Genomic DNA, 24,025 nt, shown 5'->3' with positions numbered 1-24,025 from the left:
ATTGGCTGCCTAACTGAGGTCAAAAGTTCAATTTGAACGGATTTAAGGTAACAGAGAGGTGTAATTACCTGACTCCCCCTTGTTTTATGGTCACGTCTGTCCCATGCATTTGAAACAGTAGAAAAAAACAAAACATATGAATTAATCTACACCAGATGTACAGAATCAGCTGCATGATTTGTTCCTCTGAGCTTAAAAAAATGCAAGAAAGACATCTCTCACAGGTAGCATTTCCTCTTTATTAGAGCATCTTCTTACAGAAAGCATTGCTGCAGCCTCACCATCACATAATCATTGATTTGCAATAAAACAGTACAAAAATACAAAACCCTGATGGACGGCTGATGATAACAAGCACCCGTTTATGGAGAAGTTAACAGGTTGTACTTTCCTCAGAACTCGTCTGCTCATACTCTGTTTCAATGACATTTGTTAAACCCACAGCTGTTTTACAGTGTTTTTAAAGTGTGCCATCGATAAGCGATCTATAGGAGCCAGCAGGCTCAGAGCTGAGGGACACAGAACAGGGAAGTCATGAGAAATGGACCGCTGCTTTGTGGGTTGGTCGTCTTGGATTTTTTATTTTTTTGATGGTATCAGCCTTTTAAAAACTAATACCAACCCAGTAAATTCAACAAAAACATTGCTGAAATGCGGAATGAACACAGATGGCTGTGGAAAAATGTGTCAGGAAACCACGGCAACTCTTCTCTTCTGCTGTTTTCAAAGGTGTGAGGTCATCAAATCATGACACACTTAATTATAACAGTTAACTAATGAAGCCTGCATGCGTTTTTATAAGTTTTTAAGTAAATTCTTTAAACAGCAGCTGCTGCAGGTCGATGTACGTTTGCCAGTAAGACGAACGGGTTCAAATGATCTGAACTGGAAGTGATCTTTGGAAAACTGTTCATAATATTACATTAAGTGACTATGCTGCAGAAAAAGAGCACGTTAAATGCTATAATCAACCACATAGTTACCTTAAAAGCAGTAAATCGGACCCAAAGCTTTATTATAGAGCTGCAACAAATACTGAATCACTTTTCAAAGTGAAGAGTGAGAAATGGATGTGACCGGAAGAACAGACTTACTGAACAGAGGAATATTATTCAGGGATAAGAAAGAAGCATCAGCTGCAGCCCTCACACCTCCAGCTGAAGCATGAAAGGAAACCGACTGTGCTTCTTGTGCACTGCATAAGAAACTGTTTTTACAGCATATGCATGATGCAAATAACAGATATCGGGTGCAAATCTGTGAGATTGCACCCGTTTTGTCCAGGATCTTCCATTTAAATTGAATTTGATTGTCAATCAGACGACCAGGTCGATGAGTTTTATACTGTTTGATTGCACAGAGTCAGAGACCCTGCAGGCGGAGTGCTGCATCGTCATGTTTCTGCTGTTAAAGACGACTCAAATTCAATCAGAACAGTCAGGAGGTCCTTCTTCAGAGCTGCTTCTTCCCCCATTTCTACCCCTCAATTTGAAAAATTACACAGTTTTAATCCTCATCATGAAAACTAGCGACAAAAGTAAAATATAAAAAAAAAAAACATGATAAATGGGAAACAAGGGTCGACCCGGCCTCTGTTGATTTATTCTGTGGATGTTTCTGTCGAGCGGACAGTTTGCAGCACGCTCAGTTGCTGTTTTGGTTCTTCTGAAGATATTCATTATGCAGCTTTTCCTGGGCCTCGTAGAGCTTGCGCAGCTTCTTCATTTGTCCTTTGCTGAGCTCCTTCCCTTCAGCATCGTGAGTAGGGAAACCCTGTTCACAGCAACGGGAAACAACAGTTACAGAGGTCGAATCTTACAGGAAACAGGAAACTATGATTAATGACGTAATCATATGACTGTCCTTTAGAGGGGAACTCCGGTGTTTTTAAACCTTATTTCTGGCATGAAATACGTTCATCTACTCACTGAGAACAATTTGGTGAAAGTCGGCGTCCTTCGGAAGATATTTAGATAACTGGAGATCCATATAACGGAGTGAACGGGGCTTAGAGGATGCAGCCTCTAAATAAGGCATTATCTGTCTTTATTTCACCAATACTTTAAGAAGAATGAATGAATGAACGTGTGCTATAGCTCTGTTAGCTCATAGCTGCTGTGTTGTTGTTATTGGAGGCTATCGGGGGGCTTATAGAGGCTTTCCACACACTCATCTACAGGAATGATGTCATCAACGCCCGCCGCTGCAGCACAGCTCATTCACTCGAGTTATCTAAATATCTTCCGAAGGACGCCGACTTTCACCAAACTGTTCTCAGTGAGTAGATGAACGTATTTCATGCCAGAAATAAGGTTTAAAAATACCGGAGTTACCCTTTAAGGAGCATAGTCTGGACACTGTGTTTTCTTCCCCTCTCTCCCCACTCTTTGCAACTCTTCAAAGTTGGCGCATGCATTTGCAAGCTGCCGGGCTAATTTCATTGTGCTCTATGCAGCCTCTAATTAAGGCTTTATCTGTCTTTATTTCACCAATACTTTAAGAAGAATGAATGAATGAACGTGTGCTATAGCTCTGTTAGCTCATAGCTGCTGTTATGTAGCTACTTGCAGCTATAGGAGAGCTAACGGAGGGATTTCTACACAGGCACTCTACTGGGACCACTTCATCCACACGCTCCCCTGCAGCACAGTTTATTCACTCCGGTAAGAACGTCCATCTTACTCAAAGTCGTCGTTCATGTTGTCAAAATCTGATAAATATCCTGCCATGTTGCACAAAACTATCAGCAGCAAACTCTGTGAAGTTAGCCGACTGTCACAGAGCACGGAGTGAATAAACTGTGCTGCAGGGGGGCGTGTGGATGAAGTGGTCCCAGTAGAGTGCCTGTGTAGAAATCCCTCCGTTAGCTCTCCTATAGCTGCAAGTAGCCACATAACAGCAGCTATGAGCTAACAGAGCTATAGTACACGTTCATTCATTTATAAATAAGGTCTAGGTTTAAAAATACCGGAGTTCCCCTTTAAAGCCTCAAAGACCATCTTTATCAAAGATCAATGTATTTTTTAAGCGATTTACCGTTTCATCAAATTTGGAATAACTGTCCTTTTCAGAGCGAAACATCTCACATGGCGGGATCTTCATTTTGGCAACTTTAGCCATCTGAAAGAGTGGAAGAAAAGAAATGAGGGAGGGAACATATTCATGGTCAGACAAATGAATGAAGATGTTACACAGACCTCTTGTTCTTGCTTCTTCAGGGCAGCCTCTTCCTTCTTTCTTTTCTTCTCTTCTTCTATCTGTGAAAGAGAAAAACAACGTTTTACAGAAAGAAATAAAAACCCAAATTCCAGAAAAGTTTGCGAGTTTTCTAAAATGCCACAAAAATTTAACCTGGAGTTACTCAGATTGAGCCTTTATAGAACAAACAAGTATTCACTGAACAACTTCTTTATATTTAGAAGCAGAACCAAAAGTAGAATCTGAAGCATCAACACTCAGTGAAAGTTGTTCCAGACGCATGTTTCCCATCGTGTTCCTTCAGCTTCCTTTAATGACTCTTTTTAATGCTTTTTGGGAACTGAGGACACTGATTGTTGCAGTTTTTCACAGGAATCTGAGTCCATTCCTGCTGAATCCCAGATTCCAGCTGCTCAGCAGTCCCTGGTTGCTGTTGTCTGGTTCTCCTCTTCATGATGCTCCAACATCTGCAGCAGGAGACAGATGTGGGCTGCAGGCAGGCAGCCGAGCTCACACACTCTGTGTGTCTGAAGCTGCTGGAAGTCCTGCAGAATGAGGTCTGGCATCGTCCTGCTGAAATAACCACGGACCTCCCGGGAAAAGACGGCACCTTGATGGCAGCATCTGTCTCTCCAGAACTCCAACATCCAGCTGTGCATCAGTGGTACCTTCACCCAGATGAAGCCCTCCATGCCACGGACTCTGCTGCAGCCCCAGACCATCACAGACGCTGGCTTTAAACCTTCCTCTGAGAACAGCTGGATGCTCTTTCTCAGCAGTTTTTCCCAGAAGCAGCTGAAACGTGGACTCATCTGCCCACAGAACACGTGTCCACTGTCTTTCTGTCCCTCTGAGATGAGCTGGAGTCCAGAGAACTGGGCCGTGGTTCTGCTCAGAGCTGATATATGGCTTCCTCCTGGTGTGATGCAGCTTCAGCTCACATTTCTGGATGCAGCCGTGGACTGTGTTGAGTGGAAATGCTTTTCCCAGCTCCTCCTGAGCCCATGTGGCTGTATGGATCATGGTGGCCTGACGGTTTCTCCTGCAGTGCTGCCTGAGGGCTCCGAGCTCATCCAACAGGGCTTTCTGTCCTTGGCCTTTCCACACTGAGACTTCCCCAGACTCCCTGAATCTGTTCCCAATATTCTGCTCTGTAGATGCTGAAAGACCAAAGTTCTTTACAGTCTGACTCTGAGGAATATTTCCTGAACTTATTGATGATTCTCTGATGGAGTTTGGCCCAAAGCGGTGAGCCACGACCCATCGAGGTTGGAGAGGCTGAACCTTTGGTGGAAGCTGCTTTTATACCCAATCCTGACACCCTCACCTGTCAGCAGGTAACCTGCTGGTTGGAGAAGCTCCAGAAGCTGTTACTGTAGATTATATCAACTTTTCTGTCTTTATTCGACTCCAGAACAGCTTTCATTTGATGTGTTGCTGCATCAGAGTCTAGATATGATCAGTTGGTCAGTGAAGACGCTGAAAACCATTTCTTTGTACCTTTAACTTAACATGATGCGTGTTCATGCATCACTTTCAATCCTAACTGTGCACAAACTTGTTCTTGGATCATGGTTCTGTTGATCTGTTCGTTATGAGGGCTTCTGGTCCTCCTTACCTTCTTCTTGTCTTCTTTCTCCTTCAGTAATGTCTCCCGATCCACCAGTTTCACCACAGTTGGCAGACCTGCAACAGATCATTAAGTTTCATCTGCACTCAGCTCATTTTTCCATCCGACTCCTTCTTCAAAGCAGAAAGACCAGATTCTTTAACCTTTTACGTCTTTGAAGAAGCTTCTTCTAATGAAACAACCCTTTTATACATAAAGTTTGTGAAATTTGGGCTGGAACTTGTAAAGCGGACGTCCTTTTCCTTTAAAAACACAGAATAGTGATGTTTAAAGGCTGCGTCACCTTCGTGATCCTCGAGTCGGACTCCCAGCTCCGGTAAGGTATCGTCCCGGATGACATCACAGAGCTGCAGCAGCTCCATCACTGGATAAGTTGGATAAAGAGCTTTACTTACACTCAGTGTTCAGATAATCACAAGTTTTATCCGATTTAACCTGGATGTGACATTTCATCCTGACCTTTCTGCTCTCGTGCAATTTTCCGGACGTTTTCTCTGAAGTCCGACAGCACCGTGAGGTACGGCATCACCGTGCTCTCCAGCTGCAGAGATGGAGGAAATGACTCTGAATAAAACTTCCTTTTTCTAAATCATTAAAGGGGAACTCCGGTATTTTTAAACCTTATTTCTGGCATGAAATACGTTCATCTACTCACTAAGAACAGTTTGGTGAAAGTCGGCGTCCTTCGGAAGATATTTAGATAACTGGAGATCCATATAACGGAGTGAACGGGGCTTAGAGGATGCAGCCTCTAAATAAGGCATTATCTGTCTTTATTTCACCAATACTTTAAGAAGAATGAATGAATGAACGTGTGCTATAGCTCTGTTAGCTCATAGCTCTGTTAGCTCATAGCTGCTGTTATGTGGCTACCTGCGGCTATAGGAGAGCTAACGGAGGGATTTCTACACAGGCACTCTACTGGGACCACTTCATCCACACGCCCCCCTGCAGCACAGTTTATTCACTCCAGTAAGAACGTCCATCTTACTCAAAGTCGTCGTTCACGTCGTCAAAATCTGATAAATATCCTGCCATGTTGCACAAAACTATCAGCAGCAAACTCTGTGTGAAGTTAGCCGACTGTCACAGAGCACGGAGTGAATAAACTGTGCTGCAGGGGGGCGTGTGGATGAAGTGGGCCCAGTAGAGTGCCTGTGTAGAAATCCCTCCGTTAGCTCTCCTATAGCTGCAAGTAGCCACATAACAGCAGCTATGAGCTAACAGAGCTATAGCACACGTTCATTCATTCATTCTTCTTAAAGTATTGGTGAAATAAAGACAGATAATGCCTTATTTAGAGGCTGCATCCTCTAAGCCCCGTTCACTCCGTTATATGGATCTCCAGTTATCTAAATATCTTCTGAAGGACGCCGACTTTCACCAAACTGTTCTCGGTGAGCAGATGAACGTATTTCATGCCAGAAATAAGGTTTAAAAATACCGGAGTTCCCCTAAAAGAGGCAGAAGCAGGAGGTTTATTTTCTAGGACAAACAAAGCAACAGAGCTGTTCAACTGAACTGATTTAATCTGTGAGTGTTTGTGACATGACCTGTAAAAACAGAGAGAACTTCTTTACTTACATCGACGTCACCCTGTCCTCCCATCGGGAAGCCGATGGAGTCAGATCCTTCAATTGCACCGAAGATCTAAACGACAGCAAAAAAATCATGTCAGTGGATTTAATTCAGACTACATATACATACAGTCACATTTTAAATCAGTAATAATAGAAAAACATTAATTTAAGCTCCCTGGAAACAAATAGAGACCCTCAAGCTTTGAACTTAGAGACACTTCATGTGTCACATAACAGCTAAACGGGCCAAAATATGATTTTTCTGTCTCATAAAGCCTTCTGTTCATATGAAAAGTCTGAGTGACCTGAAACGCCTCACATGTAGTCCAGACTTTACTGCCTTTAATTAGCGATATTGCCCAGCAGTTAGTTCAGGGACTGCTGGCTTTAATATGAGACCGTAGGACGGATTCAGGACGGATTCAGAGCCGCGGGACACTCTCAGAGGCGCTCTGAGATCCTTTTATCTACATTCTGGACCAAATACCGACCCGATGTCAATCAATGCAAGCAGCAAAGTTACCGCTGCAAAGTTTTCTTTGGTTTTGGAAGAATCAACATTGACTTTGACGGCTGAACAGAAATGGAAAACGTGCTTTAAGTTGCTTTAAACAGTTGCTTTAAAGCAGTGTTTCTCAATTCCGGTCCTCATGACCCACTGCCCTGCATGTTTTAGATGTTTCCCTCCTCCACCACACCTGATTCAAACGATCAGCTCGTCATGAAGCTCTGCAGCGGCCTGATAAGGAGCCGTTCATTTGAATGACTTTGACGGCTGAACAGAAATGGAAAACGTGCTTTAAGTTGCTTTAAACAGTTGCTTTAAAGTGTGGAAGAGCAACAGAGGAGGAGCGCTGCTCACCGTCAGCATGTTGGTGAGGTAGGCGGCGATGCTTTCCACCAGCATGCGGTTTGGCCTCAGCTTGGCGCCCTTCCTGCTGGCGATGTAGCTGTTGCTCTGGCTGACCAGCACCCTCATCTCCTCCATGGCAGAGCGGGTGTCCACGTTGTCACACAGAGCCTCGTGGACCGCCGCCTTCCTGTCGTAGAAACTGAACAACAACAGCGACCGTTAGTTTGAGGAGTTGACAGGATGCTATCAGAGTTGGTCTTCTTCTGTGGAGGTCTTTAGATGCCCTGAGTGTGTTCTTATAAGGATCTGAGTGCAAATAAAGTAATAAGACACAAATACGAGTCCTTTTATAGTGGTTGTGCTTCCTTCTGATGACTTTTATCCCCGTTTGGGCATCAGTGGAAGATACACCACCTCTCCTCGGACACATAAACTCACTCATAAGCTTTTAATAAATGCTTTCTGAAACTCACACAATTCATTTAACTGCTATAATTTCTTCATCACATGTCAAACTGAACCCCTCAAACAAAACTAGGGAGAAAAGAGCATCATTTACAGCAGGGAAGTGGGACTGTGAGGCAGAGAAAGTAGTTCACGGTGATCCGCTCTTATGGCTTAGAGGGATGATTTTAAACGGCAGCAACTGAAAGACTCAAGGCTGTGACTCGCAAAGAGAACAGCTGTAACAGCTGTGGTGGACACCCACAGGAGAAGGGCTCTTCTTTGGGAATGACTTTAACCCCCAGGAATATCTGGGAAAACGCCGGTCAGTCACTGAGGTTATCGTTTGTCGGCTCAGAAACAGCTGGTGAGTCACGGCATTGAACTTTTTACCAGGTTGTTTCTATTCCGGCCCTGTGATGGACTGGCTCCAGCCCCCCCGCGACCCGACCCACAGATTAAGCAGGTATAGAAAACGGATGTTTCTATTCCTCCTGATGGGAAAAGGGCCAAAAACCTCCTCAGGAGAAGATTTATTCTGGGTTATTGACCTTTTTCCAATCAACATTTTCTAAATCAAAATCAAAAACAGCTTGAAAACGCAGCTGTTAACTGTGTTTTTATTTGACACGTGAAGCTTGAACGCTCAATAAAGGCTGAACTCTGTGAAAAACTGAACTGAACTTTGATTTGTTCGGGTTTTTGATTCATGTGGCCTTCCGGTTTCCCTCATTTAATACAATAAGTGCTTCTCTGGCTCCTCCCTCCTGCTGGACTCCATCATACTCTGGTTATTGGCTGTTATTTAGTTAATTCTGGATTGAACCGTTCAATCAGTTTATAGCTGAAGATGTAATATGACCTTAGAAAATCACAGGTGTTGCACTTTTGAAAATAACACTAGTGAGTTGAAGTCATATTCTCATAAAAACTAGCTTTAAAATGCATGAAACTGTCTTTTGGAGCCAGCTGTTCTTTTACCAAACTGAAGTGAAATTTGTTAGAAGACTTTAGAGGATTATTCTGCTTCTTCTCAGTCTTCGGCGCCTCACCCGCTGTTAAGCTCCACCTCCTCGGCCTCCCACTTCTCAAAGCGGCCGGTGATGTCAGTCGGAGCGCGCAGGATGTCTTTCACGTTCAGGAAGAACTCCTGTTGGACAAAAAGTTATAGAAACAGCAGATCGATGTAAACAGAAGCTGAGGTCCGGGTTTAAACCAACACTCGACTTGTTTTCACCTACATTCATGAACTTCTCGTACTGGACGGCCGACTCCATCGTGTTGGGGGAGTAGTCGAGGGTGTCCTTCCAGGAATGCATCAAGAAAGCCAGACGGAGCTGACGAGCTGCAGGAGGAACAGCAGAGGAACCAGAGGTGATGCGAGATAAACCATGCAGCACGGACAGGGACTCGATAGGGACTCGATAGGGACTCGATAGGGACTCGATAGGGACTCGATAGGGACTCGATAGGGACTCGATAGGGACTCGATAGGGACTCGATAGGGACTCGATAGGGACTCGATAGGGACTAGATAGGGACTAGATAGGGACTAGATAGGGACTAGATAGGGACTAGATAGGGACTAGATAGGGACTAGATAGTGTCGTGGTTTGATTGCCACCTTTCATGTGGGAGATCTGGGTTCAAATCCCCTGCATGAAAGGTACTATCTCCACTAGGGGTCTGTTGTGACTTTCTGTGGAGTTAAATTTACCAGATAATGCCTTTAATATGCTATACTCAGTAGTTAACGACGAGGACTCACGAAGAATCAAAGATGAGACAGATTCAGCTGGTTCGCGGTCCAATGATGGTTTATTGCAGAGTTACAATTCGACCATGCATGAGAAGTAGCCCGGGCTATGTCTGAAAGTTCCCCTCTTTTATACAATTTGGGCCTCCCCGGGCCCCTCCTTTCATATGGCGTATTTTCCCTAATCTTCCACCATATTGTTTTAATTACTTTGTTTACCCGAGGCTGGGCCCTTCGTCTTGTTTTTTTTAAAAAACTTTTTATTCATATAATAGTCCTTCCTACTATTCCTGACTTTTCCCCTACATCCACATCTCCTGTTTACCATCTTTATCACACATACATTCATTACTTGAGTGACTCAGAGCTACACCTTGGTTTTTCCATATTATTAAGCTACATATTGGTTTTTCCCCCATTGTATTACCTTCGGTGCCTGGCAACCAGACACTACAGGTCCTTAGGCAAGACCCCCTTACCCAATCTGCCCATCTGTAAGTCGCTTTGGATAAAAGCATCTGCTAAATACATAAAGATAACATAAACTGACAGATTCAGTTTGGACGGCATGGTCTAAACCAGGGGTCGGGAACCTTTTTGACTAAGAGAGCCATGAAAGCAAAAAACTTGGAAATTTATTTCAATGAGAGCCATATAATATATTTTAGTAGCTCTTGGCACGCTTTCTTTCTGCTGCCTCCTGCCGGGTATTTTGATGCAAAGGTAGCATGAAGCGTGTCGAAGTGCCGCTTTACATTCGACCGTTTCATCGATGTAATTCTGTCTTTGCAAATTAGACACACCGCAGAATTTGCTCTCTCCACAAAGGCGAATTCTTCAGTCCATTCGGCCTGAAATGTACGATACTCGTCATCTTTTTTTCTTTTTGCCATCTTCTTCGTCGAAGGGTTAGCTTTGAGCTAATGACTGATTCAAAAGGGGGCGTTTACCTGTTTTACGCTGCAACGGCCAACGTAGTCCAGTATCATCCAATTAAAATAATGGACAATTGCTCCTGCAGCCCTGAACAGGAGCAGTGAAAAATCCATGGATGGATTAAAACAAGTGAGAATATTTAGTTTTATCTGCGAGCCAGATGCAGTCATCAAAAGAGCCACACCTGGCTGGCGAGCCATAGGTTCCCGACCCCTGGTCTAAGCTGTCGTGGTCGAGCAGCTGACTCACCTGTGTTCTTGGCTAAAGCGTCCTTAATGGTGATGAAATTCTTGAGAGATTTTGACATCTTGCAGCCTGCGATGGTCAGGTGACCGGTGTGCAGGAAGTAACGGACCCAGTGATCGTTCTCATAGAAAGCCTGTTGGAAGGAAAGCAGGGAGCCGTTTATACTTTAAACTACGAGCGTTCGATGCCTTTCTGTGCGTCGATAAATAAATCAGAGAAGAAGCTTGACCTCAGACTGAGCCAACTCGTTGTCATGATGAGGGAATCGGAGATCAAACCCCCCGCCGTGGATGTCCATCGACTCCCCCAAGATAGAACCCGCCATGGCTGAACATTCGATGTGCCACCCAGGCCGGCCCTGTCACAGCAAACCAGTCACAGAGAAAATGTGTCACCTTCCCTGGCCGAACAATCCAAAACCCCAGAGATATTCAGCTGACCATCAAACACAGCGAAGAGTGTTGCAGTTTCTGTCAAAGTCAGTATCTGACTTCTGTGTAAACTCATCTTTAAAGATCAAACAGGGCAAAGTTAACCTGACATTAAAAGGGGAACTGTGGTATTTTTAAACCTGGACCTTATTTCTGGCATGAAATACATTCATCTACTCACTGAGAACAGTTTGGTGAAAGTCGGCGTCCTTCGGAAGATATTTAGATAACTGGAGATCCATATAACGGAGTGAACGGGGCTTAGAGGATGCAGCCTCTAAATAAGGCATTATCTGTCTTTATTTCACCAATACTTTAAGAAGAATGAATGAATGAACATGTGCTATAGCTCTGTTAGCTCAGAGCTGCTGTGTTGTTGTTATTATTGGCGGCTATCGGGGGCTTATAGAGGGTTTTCACTCCGGTAAGAACGTCCATCTTACTCAAAGTCGTCGTTCACGTTGTCTAAATCTGATAAATATCCTGCCATGTTGCACAAAACTATCAGCAGCAAACTCTGTGTGAAGTTAGCCGACTGTCACAGAGCACGGAGTGAATAAACTGTGCTGCAGGGGGGCGTGTGGATGAAGTGGTCCCAGTAGAGTGCCTGTGTAGAAATCCCTCCGTTAGCTCTCCTTTAGCTGCAAGTAGCCACATAACAGCAGCTATGAGCTAACAGAGCTATAGCACACGTTCATTCATTCATTCTTCTTAAAGTATTGGTGAAATAAAGACAGATAAAGCCTTATTTAGAGGCTGCATCCTCTAAGCCCCGTTCACTCCGTTATATGGATCTCCAGTTATCTAAATATCTTCTGAAGGACGCCGACTTTCACCAAACTGTTCTCAGTGAGCAGATGAACGTATTTCATGCCAGAAATAAGGTTTTAAAATACCGGAGTTCCCCTTTAACCCGCCTGATCTATACAGAGCAGTCATCAATGCCTCTTTCCTGCTCTCTGAAGAGAAGTACAAACTATGATTTAACGCTGTACAGGATTATCGCTTCTTCAAGGTCTCCGAGAGTAACGTCAGATTTCAGCCCACGACTCGGTGAAGACCAAACGCTCACCTTTCCCCACGGAGAGTCCCAGGACGGCTCTCCGGGTTTGGAGGCTTTCCACAAAGCAAAGTCGTTCTGGGACTTTTTCTCACTCAGTCTCTCAGTTGAGATGCTCAGGTCACCTGCAGAGACACAGAAAAGAGAAAAAAAAGTTCAGAACGGAAGGAAATCTTAATCAAAGGGACTTTTTCCACTAAAGTGGCTGCAGTTCTGCTGCAGTTCTGCTTCGTCTGACCACTTCAGGCCTGAAAAGCTGGAGCTGTGGCGGTGCCAATCAGACCAACCAAAATGTTCTGACCTCCATGTTAAAAATTCAAGAGAAGACAAACATCCTTCCCCAGGGGAACTGTTTAATTTTGCATTCATATGAGTCGGGGACCTCGACAGGGACTGATGTGACGCAGCCGTCTGAGACAGACGTGTTACTTTAGCGCCACTCAGCAACAAAACAAAACCCGGGAAAAGTAAGGAGAGAAGAAAACAACAGCACCAAGAAGCTAACATGGAGACATGTTGATGTTTCTGAAGGAAAACTGCTGAGTGAAAAGTGTCCTCAGTGTGTAGGAAAGTGTTAGACACCAACCTGGCACCCGTTTGCAGCTGTTTTTCTCTGGAAATTATTTGTTGTTAATGTTTTCTGTAAGAAAACTGCTTGGATTGGACAAATACTGAGCTGACAAATAAAACTGAAGATTTGTCCTGTTATGTGTGATGCAATTTCCTTTTTGTTAGAATTGATATTATAAAAAAAGAAAAAAGTATCTCTCAGGAACCGGTATCGGTATCGAAAACATTTGATTGATACCCAGCCCGAGTCCTGCATGATCTGAATATTAAACCATAAAAGTGAGAAGGGACTTTGGCGCCCCCTAGTGGCTCACAGCAGCACTACACCACTTTCCATTTTTCTCTGAGTTGTAATATTCTCGTTTTTTAGTACCTTCTCCCTCCTGTAGGGCTTGCTGGTCTCCCACCGCCTCTGGGACCAGTTTGGCATAAGAGTGCTGCGAGCAGGCATCAAACTTCGAGGTGTTGAAGTAAACCGAACCGTTTGACTCGTACCTGCAGACACCAGAGCTCCAGATTATTTTCATAAAACCGATGCAGCTGCTAATCTGCGATCTTCCTGATTTAATCCTCACCCGTAACCATTTGCGACAATCTTCCTCACGAACTCCACGATCTCGGGCACATATTCGCTGACTCGGGTGAGGATTTCAGGAGGAAGAACCTGAGGGACATAAACACATTTCACACTGCTTTAAATGAGGATCCTGACGTTATACCATGCACTAAATGCACAACTTTTCTTTTGTCCTTGTTTTAAAGTCAAAAACAGTGAAACCACATGAATAAGAGAAGATTGGACTGTTGTAATTCTGTAATAATTCTCTGAAAAGCCTCCAGCTGATCCAAAACCCTGCAGCCAGAGTTCTGATGAGATCTAGCAGCAGAGATCATGTTTCTCCAGTTTTAGCTTCTCTTCATTGGCTCCCTGTTAAATTCAGAATAGAATTCAAGGTTCTTCTCCTCACATATAAAGATCTTAATGACCGAGCTCCATCACATCTTAAAGATCTCACAGTTGGATATTTCCCCAGCAGAGCACTTTGCTCTCAGGCTGCAGGTTTCCTTGTGGTTCCCAGAGTTTCTAAAAGCAGAATGGGAGGCAGAGCCTTCAGTTATCAGGCCCCTAAAAGCAGAATGGGAGGCAGAGCCTTCAGTTATCAGGCCCCTAAAAGCAGAATGGGAGGCAGAGCCTTCAGTTATCAGGCCCCTAAAAGCAGAATGGGGGGCAGAGCCTTCAGTTATCAGGCCCCTAAAAGTAGAATGGGAGGCAGAGCCTTCAGTTATCAGGCCCCTCTCTGTGGAACCAGCTGCCAGTTTGGCTTCAGGAAGCAGACACCCTCTCTACCTTTAAGATCAGGCTGAAACTTTCCTTTCTGATAAAGCTTATAGTTAGGGATGGCTCAGGTGAGCCTGAAACATCCCATAGTTCTGCTGCTATAGGCCCAGCCTGCTGGGGGAGCTCCCATGATGCACCTCTCCTCCCTCTGACATCATTGCTGTCATTAACTTGTGTTTCCAAAGAATGAATCTATGAACTGACCCTGATGCTTTACCTCCACTCACATTCCTGCACAGTGTAAGCTGGAGAAAATTCTCTTTCTGATATAAAACGCATCTGGTGAAAACATGAAGCCCCACAGGAGCAATTATCCAATTAAATTAATCATGAAACAAAGACTGGGTTTAGATCCACTATAATCTGAGATCATGTTAGTTTCTCTTAAAGTGGGCAGATATGTTTAGGATTTATTATGAGAATAAAAGCGTGATCCTTCAGGTCAGCAGAGAGGATGCAGCCTCAGAGCCTCAGAGCCTCAGAGCCTCAGAGCCTCAGAGCCTCAGAGCCTCAGAGCCTCAGAGCCTCAGAGCAGCCTGACATGCAAACAAAGCCATCCCAGAAACGGTGGAGAACTTTCTCTGCTCGGGCTCCTTACGTTCAGAGCTTCCATGTCTTTGTGGTACTCTCCCTCCCAGTAGTTAGGCAGGATGGAGAAGATGGAGTTCTCTGTGACCTGACTTCCAAACTGTTTGTCCAACCAGTCAGCCAACAAGTCCTTGGAATTCTCCAACAAAGCCTTGAAAAGAAAATCCAGCATTCTTATGACATGTTGAACACAGGAAATAGAAATCGCACCTTTAAAAATGGTTATTTGAGACTGAAAAATGAACAGAAACAGTCTTCCTGTTTTCCTGGTTTTACTATTTTACTGCATCAGCATCAATATCTAAAGCAAAGTTAAGATTCACTGGATTTAATCGTCCCATATGGCCTCAAACAGCATTTAAAGAGACGAGATTCAAACAGAAATGCTAATATTTGTCGAGTCAGGAAAGCCCTGCCTGTTCGGCCTCACCTGGGCCAGAGGTTGGACGAGCTCAGCAGCTGCTTTGCTCTCCATCGCTGCCTGCAGAGGCTGCAGAGCGGCGGCGACAGCGGCGTCCAGCCGCTCCATCATCTGCTTCTTATCTGGATCTGTGGTGGAAGCCAAACGCTCCTGAAACGGCTGAAAATGGCAGAAAAATACGTGAGACAGAAACACAGAAAACACCTCCCACCACACGGTCACACGAGGACTTTAGACTCCGACAGGTGAAGCTCAGCGGTGCTCCACCTGTGGCGTTGGTCCCAAAGTAACCCGCCCCTCCACCTGAGACTCAGAGAGGTCAAATGATTGCAGGAAACAGGTTTTCAACGATTACAAAATGAAAGAATGCAGAGTTATCTGCTGCCAAACTGTGGCAGGACTTTAAAAGTCCATCAGCTGGATCCGACACATCCAGTCTGCAGCTCTATTTACGAGGAGAAACACTGGGCCTCGAGCAAGAACATTTTCCTATTTTTACTCTAAATTTCTCTCTTTTTTCATCTCATATGAACACGTCAGACTTCAGAAAAAGTGTGTAAACGACCTGTAAATGATGGATGCCACCTGTGCGTATTTCAGTGCACGAGGACAGTAAATGTGCATATTCCACGCCTAAATAACACGATATAAGGCTTCCTCTGCCCTGTGCCAGGAGGTGGTGAAGAACGGCATCAAGGTGCAAAAAGAACAACTTTAGGTTGAAGTTCTGCTTCCAGAGATCCAAAAAGGAAAAGCAGTTAGGAGTTCCTTTAATTCCGTGTCGCCTGTAGTTCGTAATGTCACCAAAATAAAGAAGAAATGGTTCGATGTGAAGAAAAGGCGCTCGATGACTGCAGCTAAAGGCACTTTGCTTTGATGGGACGGTCCGTGGGGGTCTTCTGGCACCTTCTGGTCTGCCTGGGCTGGTTCAGGTAGTGGGAGACCCCCCCCCCCGGCTGCTTTTACGCGTTTATGAGCTCTGATTATGTTTGGCAGTCCAGCCAAGGCATTGGCCTTGTTATATCCATCCATCCATCTTCTATACCCGCTGAACCCGGGTCGCGGGGGGGGGGGGGCTGGAGCCTATCCCAGCGGTCATTGGGCGAGAGGCGGGGGACAACCTGGACAGGAGTCCTTCCAAAGAGCAGGACCAACAGACTCCTCACTTGGGGGGAGGAGGTAACAGGGACAGAGGAAGAGGAATATTCAATTTAATTTAATCTCAGCCTGTAAATCTGAGACTATGGTCCTCAGCCAGAAGAGCGTGGAATGCTCTCTCCGGGTCGGGAATGAGATCCTTCCCCAAGTGGAGGAGTTCAAGTATCTCGGGGTCTTGTTCACAGTGAGGGACGAATGGAGCGTGAGATTGACGGTGGATCGGTGCAGCGTCTGCAGTGTTGCTGCACCGACCCGTCGCTGTGAAGAAGGAGCTGAGCCTCACCTTTGAGGAGCTGTGGGAAGAGACCGAAAGAACGAGATCGCAGATACAAGCGGGTGGGTGTCTGGCCTGAGAAGCTCAGTCATCCGGGAGGGGCTCGGAGTAGAACCGCTGCTCCTCCGCATTCAGAGGAGTCAGATGAGGTGGCACCTGGACGCCTCCCTGGGGAGGAGACCCCGGGGAAGAGCTGGAGGAAGTGGCCGGGGACAGGGAGGTCTGGGTTTCTCTGTTAAAGCTGCTGCGACCCGACCCGACCCGACCCCCGGAGAATGTTTTATGCATTTATTTTTTATGTTTATGCATTTATCAGACGCTTTTATCCAAAGCAACTTACAGGTAGGCAGATAGGATAAGGAGGTCTTGCATGCAGGGGATTTGAACCCAGGTCTCCCACAGGGAAGGTGGCAATATTACCACTACACTATCCAGATGATGGATGGATGGATGGATCTAGATGATGGATGGATGGATTTAATCTATATTTAGTTCAGTTTATATTTAGCTATTTTCTGTATATTTTGTATCCTAATGTGTGTTGATCCTTCATATTTTTTGTATAAGCTGCTGGAGACTTAAATTTCCCTGAAAGAGTCGTCCCAACAGGTAAATAAAGTTGAGTCTAAGTCTCTATAATGTATCGAGGATTGCTTCAAAGTAATTAAATATACAATCCATTAAGTTAAGCAAACTGGATTTGAACTATTTTACAAAACTGCTACGACTGGTCTGGAAAACATGGGTGAATGTTCTCTTAAATAAGTCGTTTAGAACAAATCTGTTCGTAGCAACGGTTCTGCATGAGGCCCACTGAACTTCTTCCACTGAACTTCTTCCACTGAACTTCTTCCACTGAACTTCTTCCACTGAACTTCTTCCACTTACCCCTCTGGCACTCAGGACATCCTGCAGTATCTGAGCAGCTTGTGGCTGCTTCTCCTTGTACTGGTCCAGAAGGTAGTTCTGCCGGGCCCGTTTAATGATCTGCGAGGCAAAGAAAATACGACCTTAAATCAGCCAAAGCTGCAAAAGCAGGCTGTAAAAATTAATATCATTGATTAACACCTCAGCTGATCTAAAAGCAAAGGTTTCTGCAGGTTACGTTCAGGACTTTAAGAGAAATGCAGAATGAATTATAATTAAAAGTGAAAAGTGAAGCTAAATGCATCATGAATTAGTTTCTATTCTAACCTGGCAGCAGTAACTGAGACAACTTGTCATAAAACATCTTTTTTTTGTTCTTAAAACTGAAATATGGCACAGAAATAGTTTAAAAACACAATATTTCAGCAGGAAATAAGCTGAGTTGTTTTCAGATCCTGCTCCCCCCCCACTGAACAATAAACCTGCTGCAGTTCTTAATATCCCACAAACACACGGTGACACGCAGCGATAAAGGGATTTATGACCCATTTATCGGCTGTTAAACGCTGCTTTCGGCTGATCTTTTTCACCGTACTTCATGCTGCTGCTGATGCTCTGCGGCTCCCTCCTTATTGTGAGGTTGTAGATTCCACATTTTAAGATGATTTTTTAAAGGAAATGCTTGTTTTACGTGTGAATCCCACTTACTTTGTCGTCTATGTCGGTGATGTTCATGCAGTAGAGGACGTCGTACTTGAAATAGTCCCTCAGTATCCTTCGCAGGATATCAAAGGAAATGTAGGACCTGGAGACATATTCTGACACATTAGAATGATACGGCAGAAGGATCGTGGCTGAATTTGCTTTACTGGGATCAGTTTTACCGGGCGTGCCCCATGTGGTAGGCATCGTACACCGTCGGCCCACAGCTGTACCACGTCACTTTATTCCCCTTCTGGGGAACAAACGGCTCCTGAAACATGACCATGGGGGAGTTTAATAACCATAAGCAGCTCAGTAAAGTGAAATAAATCTAATTTTGGAGCCAAAATACGACTGAAATGATCTGAGATACTGATGAAGAATCTGAAAATGTTCATGAGGAGCACAACTCTGTGGGTGTTCAGCTTAAATCTGTCCTTAGAGTCATAATATCAGGACAAAAAAAGTCCCACAAAGCTTTTATCTGAGCGGATTCTAGCCATTTCTCACTTTATTAAGCAGAAACTGAGCTTTTCAAACGAGGATAAGCATTAGTTTCCTGTCAAACAGTCTCCTGATGGTATTACTTCCTCATAAGGAGCAGGCTTCAGTGAAATAACACCAGATCTGATGAGAGAGTCACTTTGTCTGCATCCTTCACATCAGAAACAACCTGCTGCAGGAGGCTCAACACCTTTTAAAGTTCAGGCTTTAGGTCGTTTTTATGTCCCTCTTTAAGAAAAAGCACCAGTTTGAAGGTTACCTTTGCTCTCGTCAGGCTGTTGTAGAGTCGCAGCTGGGGAACGTCTGTTCCTGCTGGTGGAGACCATGGAGGCTGAACCCGCCTCCCCTTCACTGAGATAAACACATTTACACATCAGTCTGTTAGAGGCACCGACCTCGAGTTAGTATCATTAACCACAACAGAAACATGCAGTTTCATGTCCAAACCCTCATTTATTTATAGGTTTCTTCAGGAAATAGATGCAGAACAACATGCAAACATGTATAAATCCAGAATCTGAGGCAGAAACAGAGTTTTTTATCAGTTCTCAGCAGCTTTAAAGTGAATATCTGGTCTGAGCTCCTTTATTCTCCAACACAGCCTGAACCCTCTGAGACCAGCTTTCTGTCATTTCTTTAAGGAGTCTTCAGGAATAGTTCTCCAGGCTTCTTGAAGGACATCCCAAAGCTCTTCTTTGGATGTGGGCTGCCTTTTGTTCCGTTCTCTGTCAGATGATCCCACACTGCTTCAATAATGTTGAGGTCCGGGCTCTGGGGAGGATTCATCCCTCCATAAGACCTGTTGCCACTGATTTTCAGTCCACTTCTTGTGTCATTTGGCACAGCTCAGCCTTTTCTCCCTGTTTCCCTTCCTTAAGAACGGCTTCTTGACAGCCACCCTTCCATGGAGACCATTTCTGATGAGGCTTGGGCCAACAGTAGATGGATCAGCTGAAGGTCCAGATGCATCTCTCAGGTCCTGTCAGGTCACAGCTGGATTTTTTCCTCTTTCTTAAGGACATCACTTTCAGATCCTGTTCATCTGCTGTAGATAGTTTTTTAGGCCTGACACTTCTTCTTTTGTCCTCCACTTGTCCAGTTTCCTCAAATGTTTTAAGGACACACTGCACACCATGCTGAGATATGCCAAGTTTTCAGCTAATAGCTCTTTGGGAATCACCTTGTTGCTGCAGAAATCCTATTTTCTGTCTGTCAAACTGTGTTTTCTTTGCTGTTTTTCATAGATGCAGCTAAAGAAATGGGAACAAATGATGTGTCTTTGTGACAAAGTGCCTAAAGATCCAGTTTAAAATGGCTTCTTTGCTAAGTTGTCTGTTCTGTGTCGACACAACACTGGTTCATCCCTTGAGTTTGGAGCCTTTTTTCTGCCTGAATGGTTCAAAGGTCAGAGTTTAGTGGCTTAACAAAGAAAAAACACATCAGGTACAAGAACTGGGCTGAAAATTAGGGGAAAAGCAGCCAAATGTCAAAGAGACACCCTGGAGAACTATTGCTAAAGACCACTTTAAAAGATTACAGGAAAGTCTGGCTGCTTGGAAGGAAAACGTAGAAACAGTCAAAGGGTTTAAGGACTGGTGCAAAAGCGACTAAAGACACAAACACTGAGGAACAACATGAAAACAAGAGGAAGATGAGAACAGCAACAGCATCTGGGAGAAGATAAACGGAAAAGAAATATTTTAGAATTAAAATACTGCTAAAAATATGTGTGTAAAAACTTAAAAATGTTATTTAACTGAATTCTAATTAATTCTTTTAGGTCATTAGAATTTCCTCTCATTGTTGCCTCATTCTGTCGCAGAAATGTGAAATGATCAGCTTCAGGGTTCAACGTCCTCCCTCACATCCAGGATCTAACACCTTGGTAAAAATCAACCGTCAGTCACCACAAACACACACAGCGGCGTCTTTCCACACGTCTGCTGCAACTGTGCATGCATCAGTTTGAGGTTTCATTAAAAAAAACGGAGGCGTCTCTTCAAAGCAACACGTCTGCAGACTGAAACTGAAGCGCTGTTTGTTCCAGCTGCTGTTCAAACAGTGAGGAACTGGCTCTGCCCGGTGTTCAGCTCGGGCTTCACACACCAACAGCTGCCGTGGCTGAAGGGAAAGCGCAAACTGAGGCATTCAAACGGCTGCGGAGGAGCTGCGGTTCATGCATGTCTGCAGAGACGTGGGTTTTAGAGGCACCTCAGGGCCAAGCCTCGGCTTCCAGATCAGTACAATCACATGTGGCCTGCTCATGCCTACTCACTGCTGCTCTGTGCGGTGAGGTCCTGCTGCAGGGAGGATATGTGGCTGTACCAGCGCAGAGCGTGGACATGCTGTGGATCGGGGGGCCTGCGGAGGAGCTTAAAGGCTTTCAGGTCGGCCTGGGAGGGGCCGAACCCTGCCAGGTAGCTGCGGGAGGTTAGGTAGTCATTCAAGGCCGCTGTCAGCGCAGCCTCCTCATTTATCTGCAGCAAGAAGGCAAACTCAAAGGCTGCAGAAACAAGAGGGCAAATGTGCGCAGACAGTTACTAAGTGAGCAGCAACAGGCTGAGAAAACAAGAACAGCACCGCAGGTTTGCTCTGGCCAGCAGAACGAGAAAGATGGAAGCCTGCGGCAGGACGGCAGCAGCGTCCGACTGAGAGGTTAGGAAAAGAAACGAGGAGATGTGCACTGAAAGGAAATTCAGTTTTAATCTATTTTCAAGCTTTTGGGCCATTTAAATATGCGTCTATTAACGTTTTCTTTCATCTGTGGGACAAAAGCAAAGGAAATGAGGAATTTATTAAAAAGCAAAATGGAAAACAAAGAAAAAGGAGAGAATTCAGTCATTTATAGCAATAAATAAACGGATTTATTTAAAAATAAAAACTTATAGAAACGTTTTTTGATTCACTTGTCTTTATTCGTTTATTCAATAATTTCTGTGTATATTTCCTCATTTATTCATTTATTTCTGTGTATATTTCCTCGTTTATTTATTTCTGTGTATATTTCTTCATTTATTTAATTATTTCTGTGTATATTTCCTCATTTATTTAATTATTTCTGTGTATATTTCCTCATTTATTTTATTATTTCTGTGTATATTTCTTCATTTATTTAATCATTTCTGTGTATATTTCCTCATTTATTTAATCATTTGTGTATATTTCTTCATTTATTTAATTATTTCTGTGTATATTTCCTCATTTATTTAATCATTTCTGTGTATATTTCCTCATTTATTTAATAATTTCTGTGTATATTTCTAATTTATTTAATCATTTGTGTATATTTCTAATTTATTTAATAATTTCTGTGTATATTTCCTCGTTTATTCAATAATTTCTGTGTATATTTCCTCGTTTATTTAATCATTTCTGTGTATATTTCCTCGTTTATTTAATCATTTCTGTGTATATTTCCTCGTTTATTTAATCATTTCTGTGTATATTTCCTCGTTTATTCATTCATTTCTGTGTATATTTCCTCATTTATTTAATCATTTCTGTGTATATTTCCTCATTTATTTAATCATTTGTGTATATTTCTAATTTATTTAATCATTTCTGTGTATATTTCCTCATTTATTTAATCATTTCTGTGTATATTTCCTCGTTTATTCAATAATTTCTGTGTATATTTCCTCGTTTATTTAATCATTTCTGTGTATATTTCCTCATTTATTTTCTTGCTCTTTCACAGATCGATTCTTGTACTGACGACACTTCTGTCATTCCAAGTTCAACTCAAAGTATTCAACAAAAACTGAAATCCTTCAGTTATCGAAGCACAAACCATCGGCCACAAAACAACGGACACTTTGTTCTCTGACAGGTTAGATTGTGGTTTCACACGTGGTGTGAATATATCTTCAGAAAAGAGCATTTTGTTGCATGCTGTGGGCAGATTAAATGCTAATGAGGATTTAGTAAAGTGGCTTTTTGTTTTCTTTCAGACTAACAGCAAAAAGAAGAGGAATGCTGTGGTGTTACAGACTTTAAGCCCCCTGCTGGAAACATCTGATGCTGACATCAGCCAAAATCTAATTTCATGTAAACGGAGAAACCAAACGAACTGAAGCCAAATGCAAAAAATAAATAATGATCCAAAATGCTTCTCAAACTTTAACAGTAAACTCAGGCAGACAGACAAGATGATGCAAACAGTCCTCGAACACATCATGACCACAAAGTGAAACCGAAAACATCTTCCAGCAGCAGCCTCAAAGAATAAAAAAGAAACTCATTTCTGTCCCATGCAAGAGTGAAAATGAAAGAAAACCTAAAGAGACAACCAGCTCCTTTAAAGGAGAAAAGAGGGACTGTAACACAAAACCGTGATTTCAAATGATGCAACAGTGAAACAGCTTACAGGATGTTCTGGGTTCTACATTTCATCATCATACACAAAGATCTGCATAAAAGTGCCACTTTCTGCACTTAAAAAACCTTTGAACTTAACAAAATATTTATTTCAAAGTAGCATTAACTAAGAGGCTATATTGAACATTTAAAAGGTGGAAATATTATCCATCATAGGACAATAATTACAGTAATAATAATTCTAATATGATTAATGTAAAGAGGATAAAACTATTTCAAATAATTAAAAAAGAAACTTAACTAATCACAGAGAAACAGTGAATTAATTACTGTAAATTAGAACTGAATTAATGCAGTCCAACATCATAAATTAATCCAAAATAAAGCTGTGTAGTGAGATCTTAACATTTCCAAATAATGTGTCCAGAAAACATCTGCACAGATGCGGGGATGCTTTGATAGGCTGTGCAGGATGATGACACATTTATGTGCAGCAGCTCAGAAAAGAATAAAAATAAATCACGAAATCGAAATAAACACAGCGCCTGATACAGGTTATAGCTTTTAATTAACTCAATTAAAACATTTGGCCTTTTATTCTTATAAGAGAGACACAAACGTCATTTTAGTTTAGCTGCAAACGCACAAGTGACACTATTCAACTAAGAGAGTAACTTTAAACATTTACATTTTTATATTTCTTTAATTAACAGGCTGTTTGGGTGACTCGGTGTACTGAAGTTTAAACCATCTTTTCAGCTCAAAAAAGCTCCCTTTCGTTGATCCGTGAGTCTTTGCCGATATGCTGTTTCAGGAGGTTTAGTCTTAAATTGCCAGATTTTTTAAGGGAGTTCGGCATGTTATTCAGCGCTCCATTTAGCTCAATTGCACCCTTTGGATCACAGTTTAAGAGCTAACACAGCTAACTGAGCATATTTACCGTGACAGCTGGTCAAACTTCTTACTGTCCTCCAACTAAACACACAATAAAATGAAAAACAGACATAAATCAACACTGTACCTGTCTCTCCTGAAGCCGACATTTCCACAGTGCTGAATGGTTGGATGCTGATGCAACAATAACGTGCCCGGAAGGAGAACCTGCGCACTATATGCTAACGGTAGGAACAGGAACCAATGTGTTTGGACCT

General features: G+C 43.3%; 1 protein-coding gene across 3 annotated transcripts; it reads right to left on the bottom strand.

Annotated features, from left to right (window-relative positions):
- Positions 1 to 218: 218 nt before the first annotated feature.
- cars1 (cysteinyl-tRNA synthetase 1) lies at positions 219 to 23,993 on the bottom strand. 3 transcript variants are annotated; one of them, XM_072379873.1, is made up of 23 exons: positions 23,896 to 23,977; positions 20,833 to 21,060; positions 18,817 to 18,908; positions 18,236 to 18,324; positions 18,060 to 18,156; positions 17,373 to 17,471; positions 15,062 to 15,211; positions 14,642 to 14,782; positions 13,280 to 13,368; positions 13,078 to 13,199; positions 12,147 to 12,259; positions 10,873 to 11,001; positions 10,647 to 10,776; positions 8,947 to 9,050; positions 8,758 to 8,855; positions 7,271 to 7,460; positions 6,413 to 6,478; positions 5,288 to 5,369; positions 5,112 to 5,192; positions 4,817 to 4,884; positions 3,198 to 3,257; positions 3,037 to 3,120; positions 219 to 1,773 (listed from the first exon to the last, which is right to left on the bottom strand). In XM_072379873.1, the coding sequence occupies exons 1-23, from the start codon at positions 23,915 to 23,917 to the stop codon at positions 1,645 to 1,647; spliced, it is 2,463 nt and encodes an 820-aa protein (XP_072235974.1). In that variant the 5' UTR covers positions 23,918 to 23,977; the 3' UTR covers positions 219 to 1,644. The 3 variants fall into 3 exon arrangements, with proteins under 3 accessions (XP_072235974.1, XP_072235976.1, XP_072235975.1); XM_072379875.1 differs by having other exon boundaries at positions 20,833 to 21,034; positions 23,896 to 23,962; XM_072379874.1 differs by lacking the exon at positions 20,833 to 21,060 and having other exon boundaries at positions 23,896 to 23,993.
- Between the last annotated feature and the right edge of the window lie 32 nt (positions 23,994 to 24,025).

The sequence above is a fragment of the Leuresthes tenuis genome, unplaced genomic scaffold (assembly GCF_036924035.1).
Source record: "Leuresthes tenuis unplaced genomic scaffold, fLeuTen1.0.hap1 SCAF_2, whole genome shotgun sequence".
Lineage (NCBI taxonomy): Eukaryota > Metazoa > Chordata > Actinopteri > Atheriniformes > Atherinopsidae > Leuresthes > Leuresthes tenuis.
This window is presented reverse-complemented; position numbering and strand designations above follow the sequence as displayed.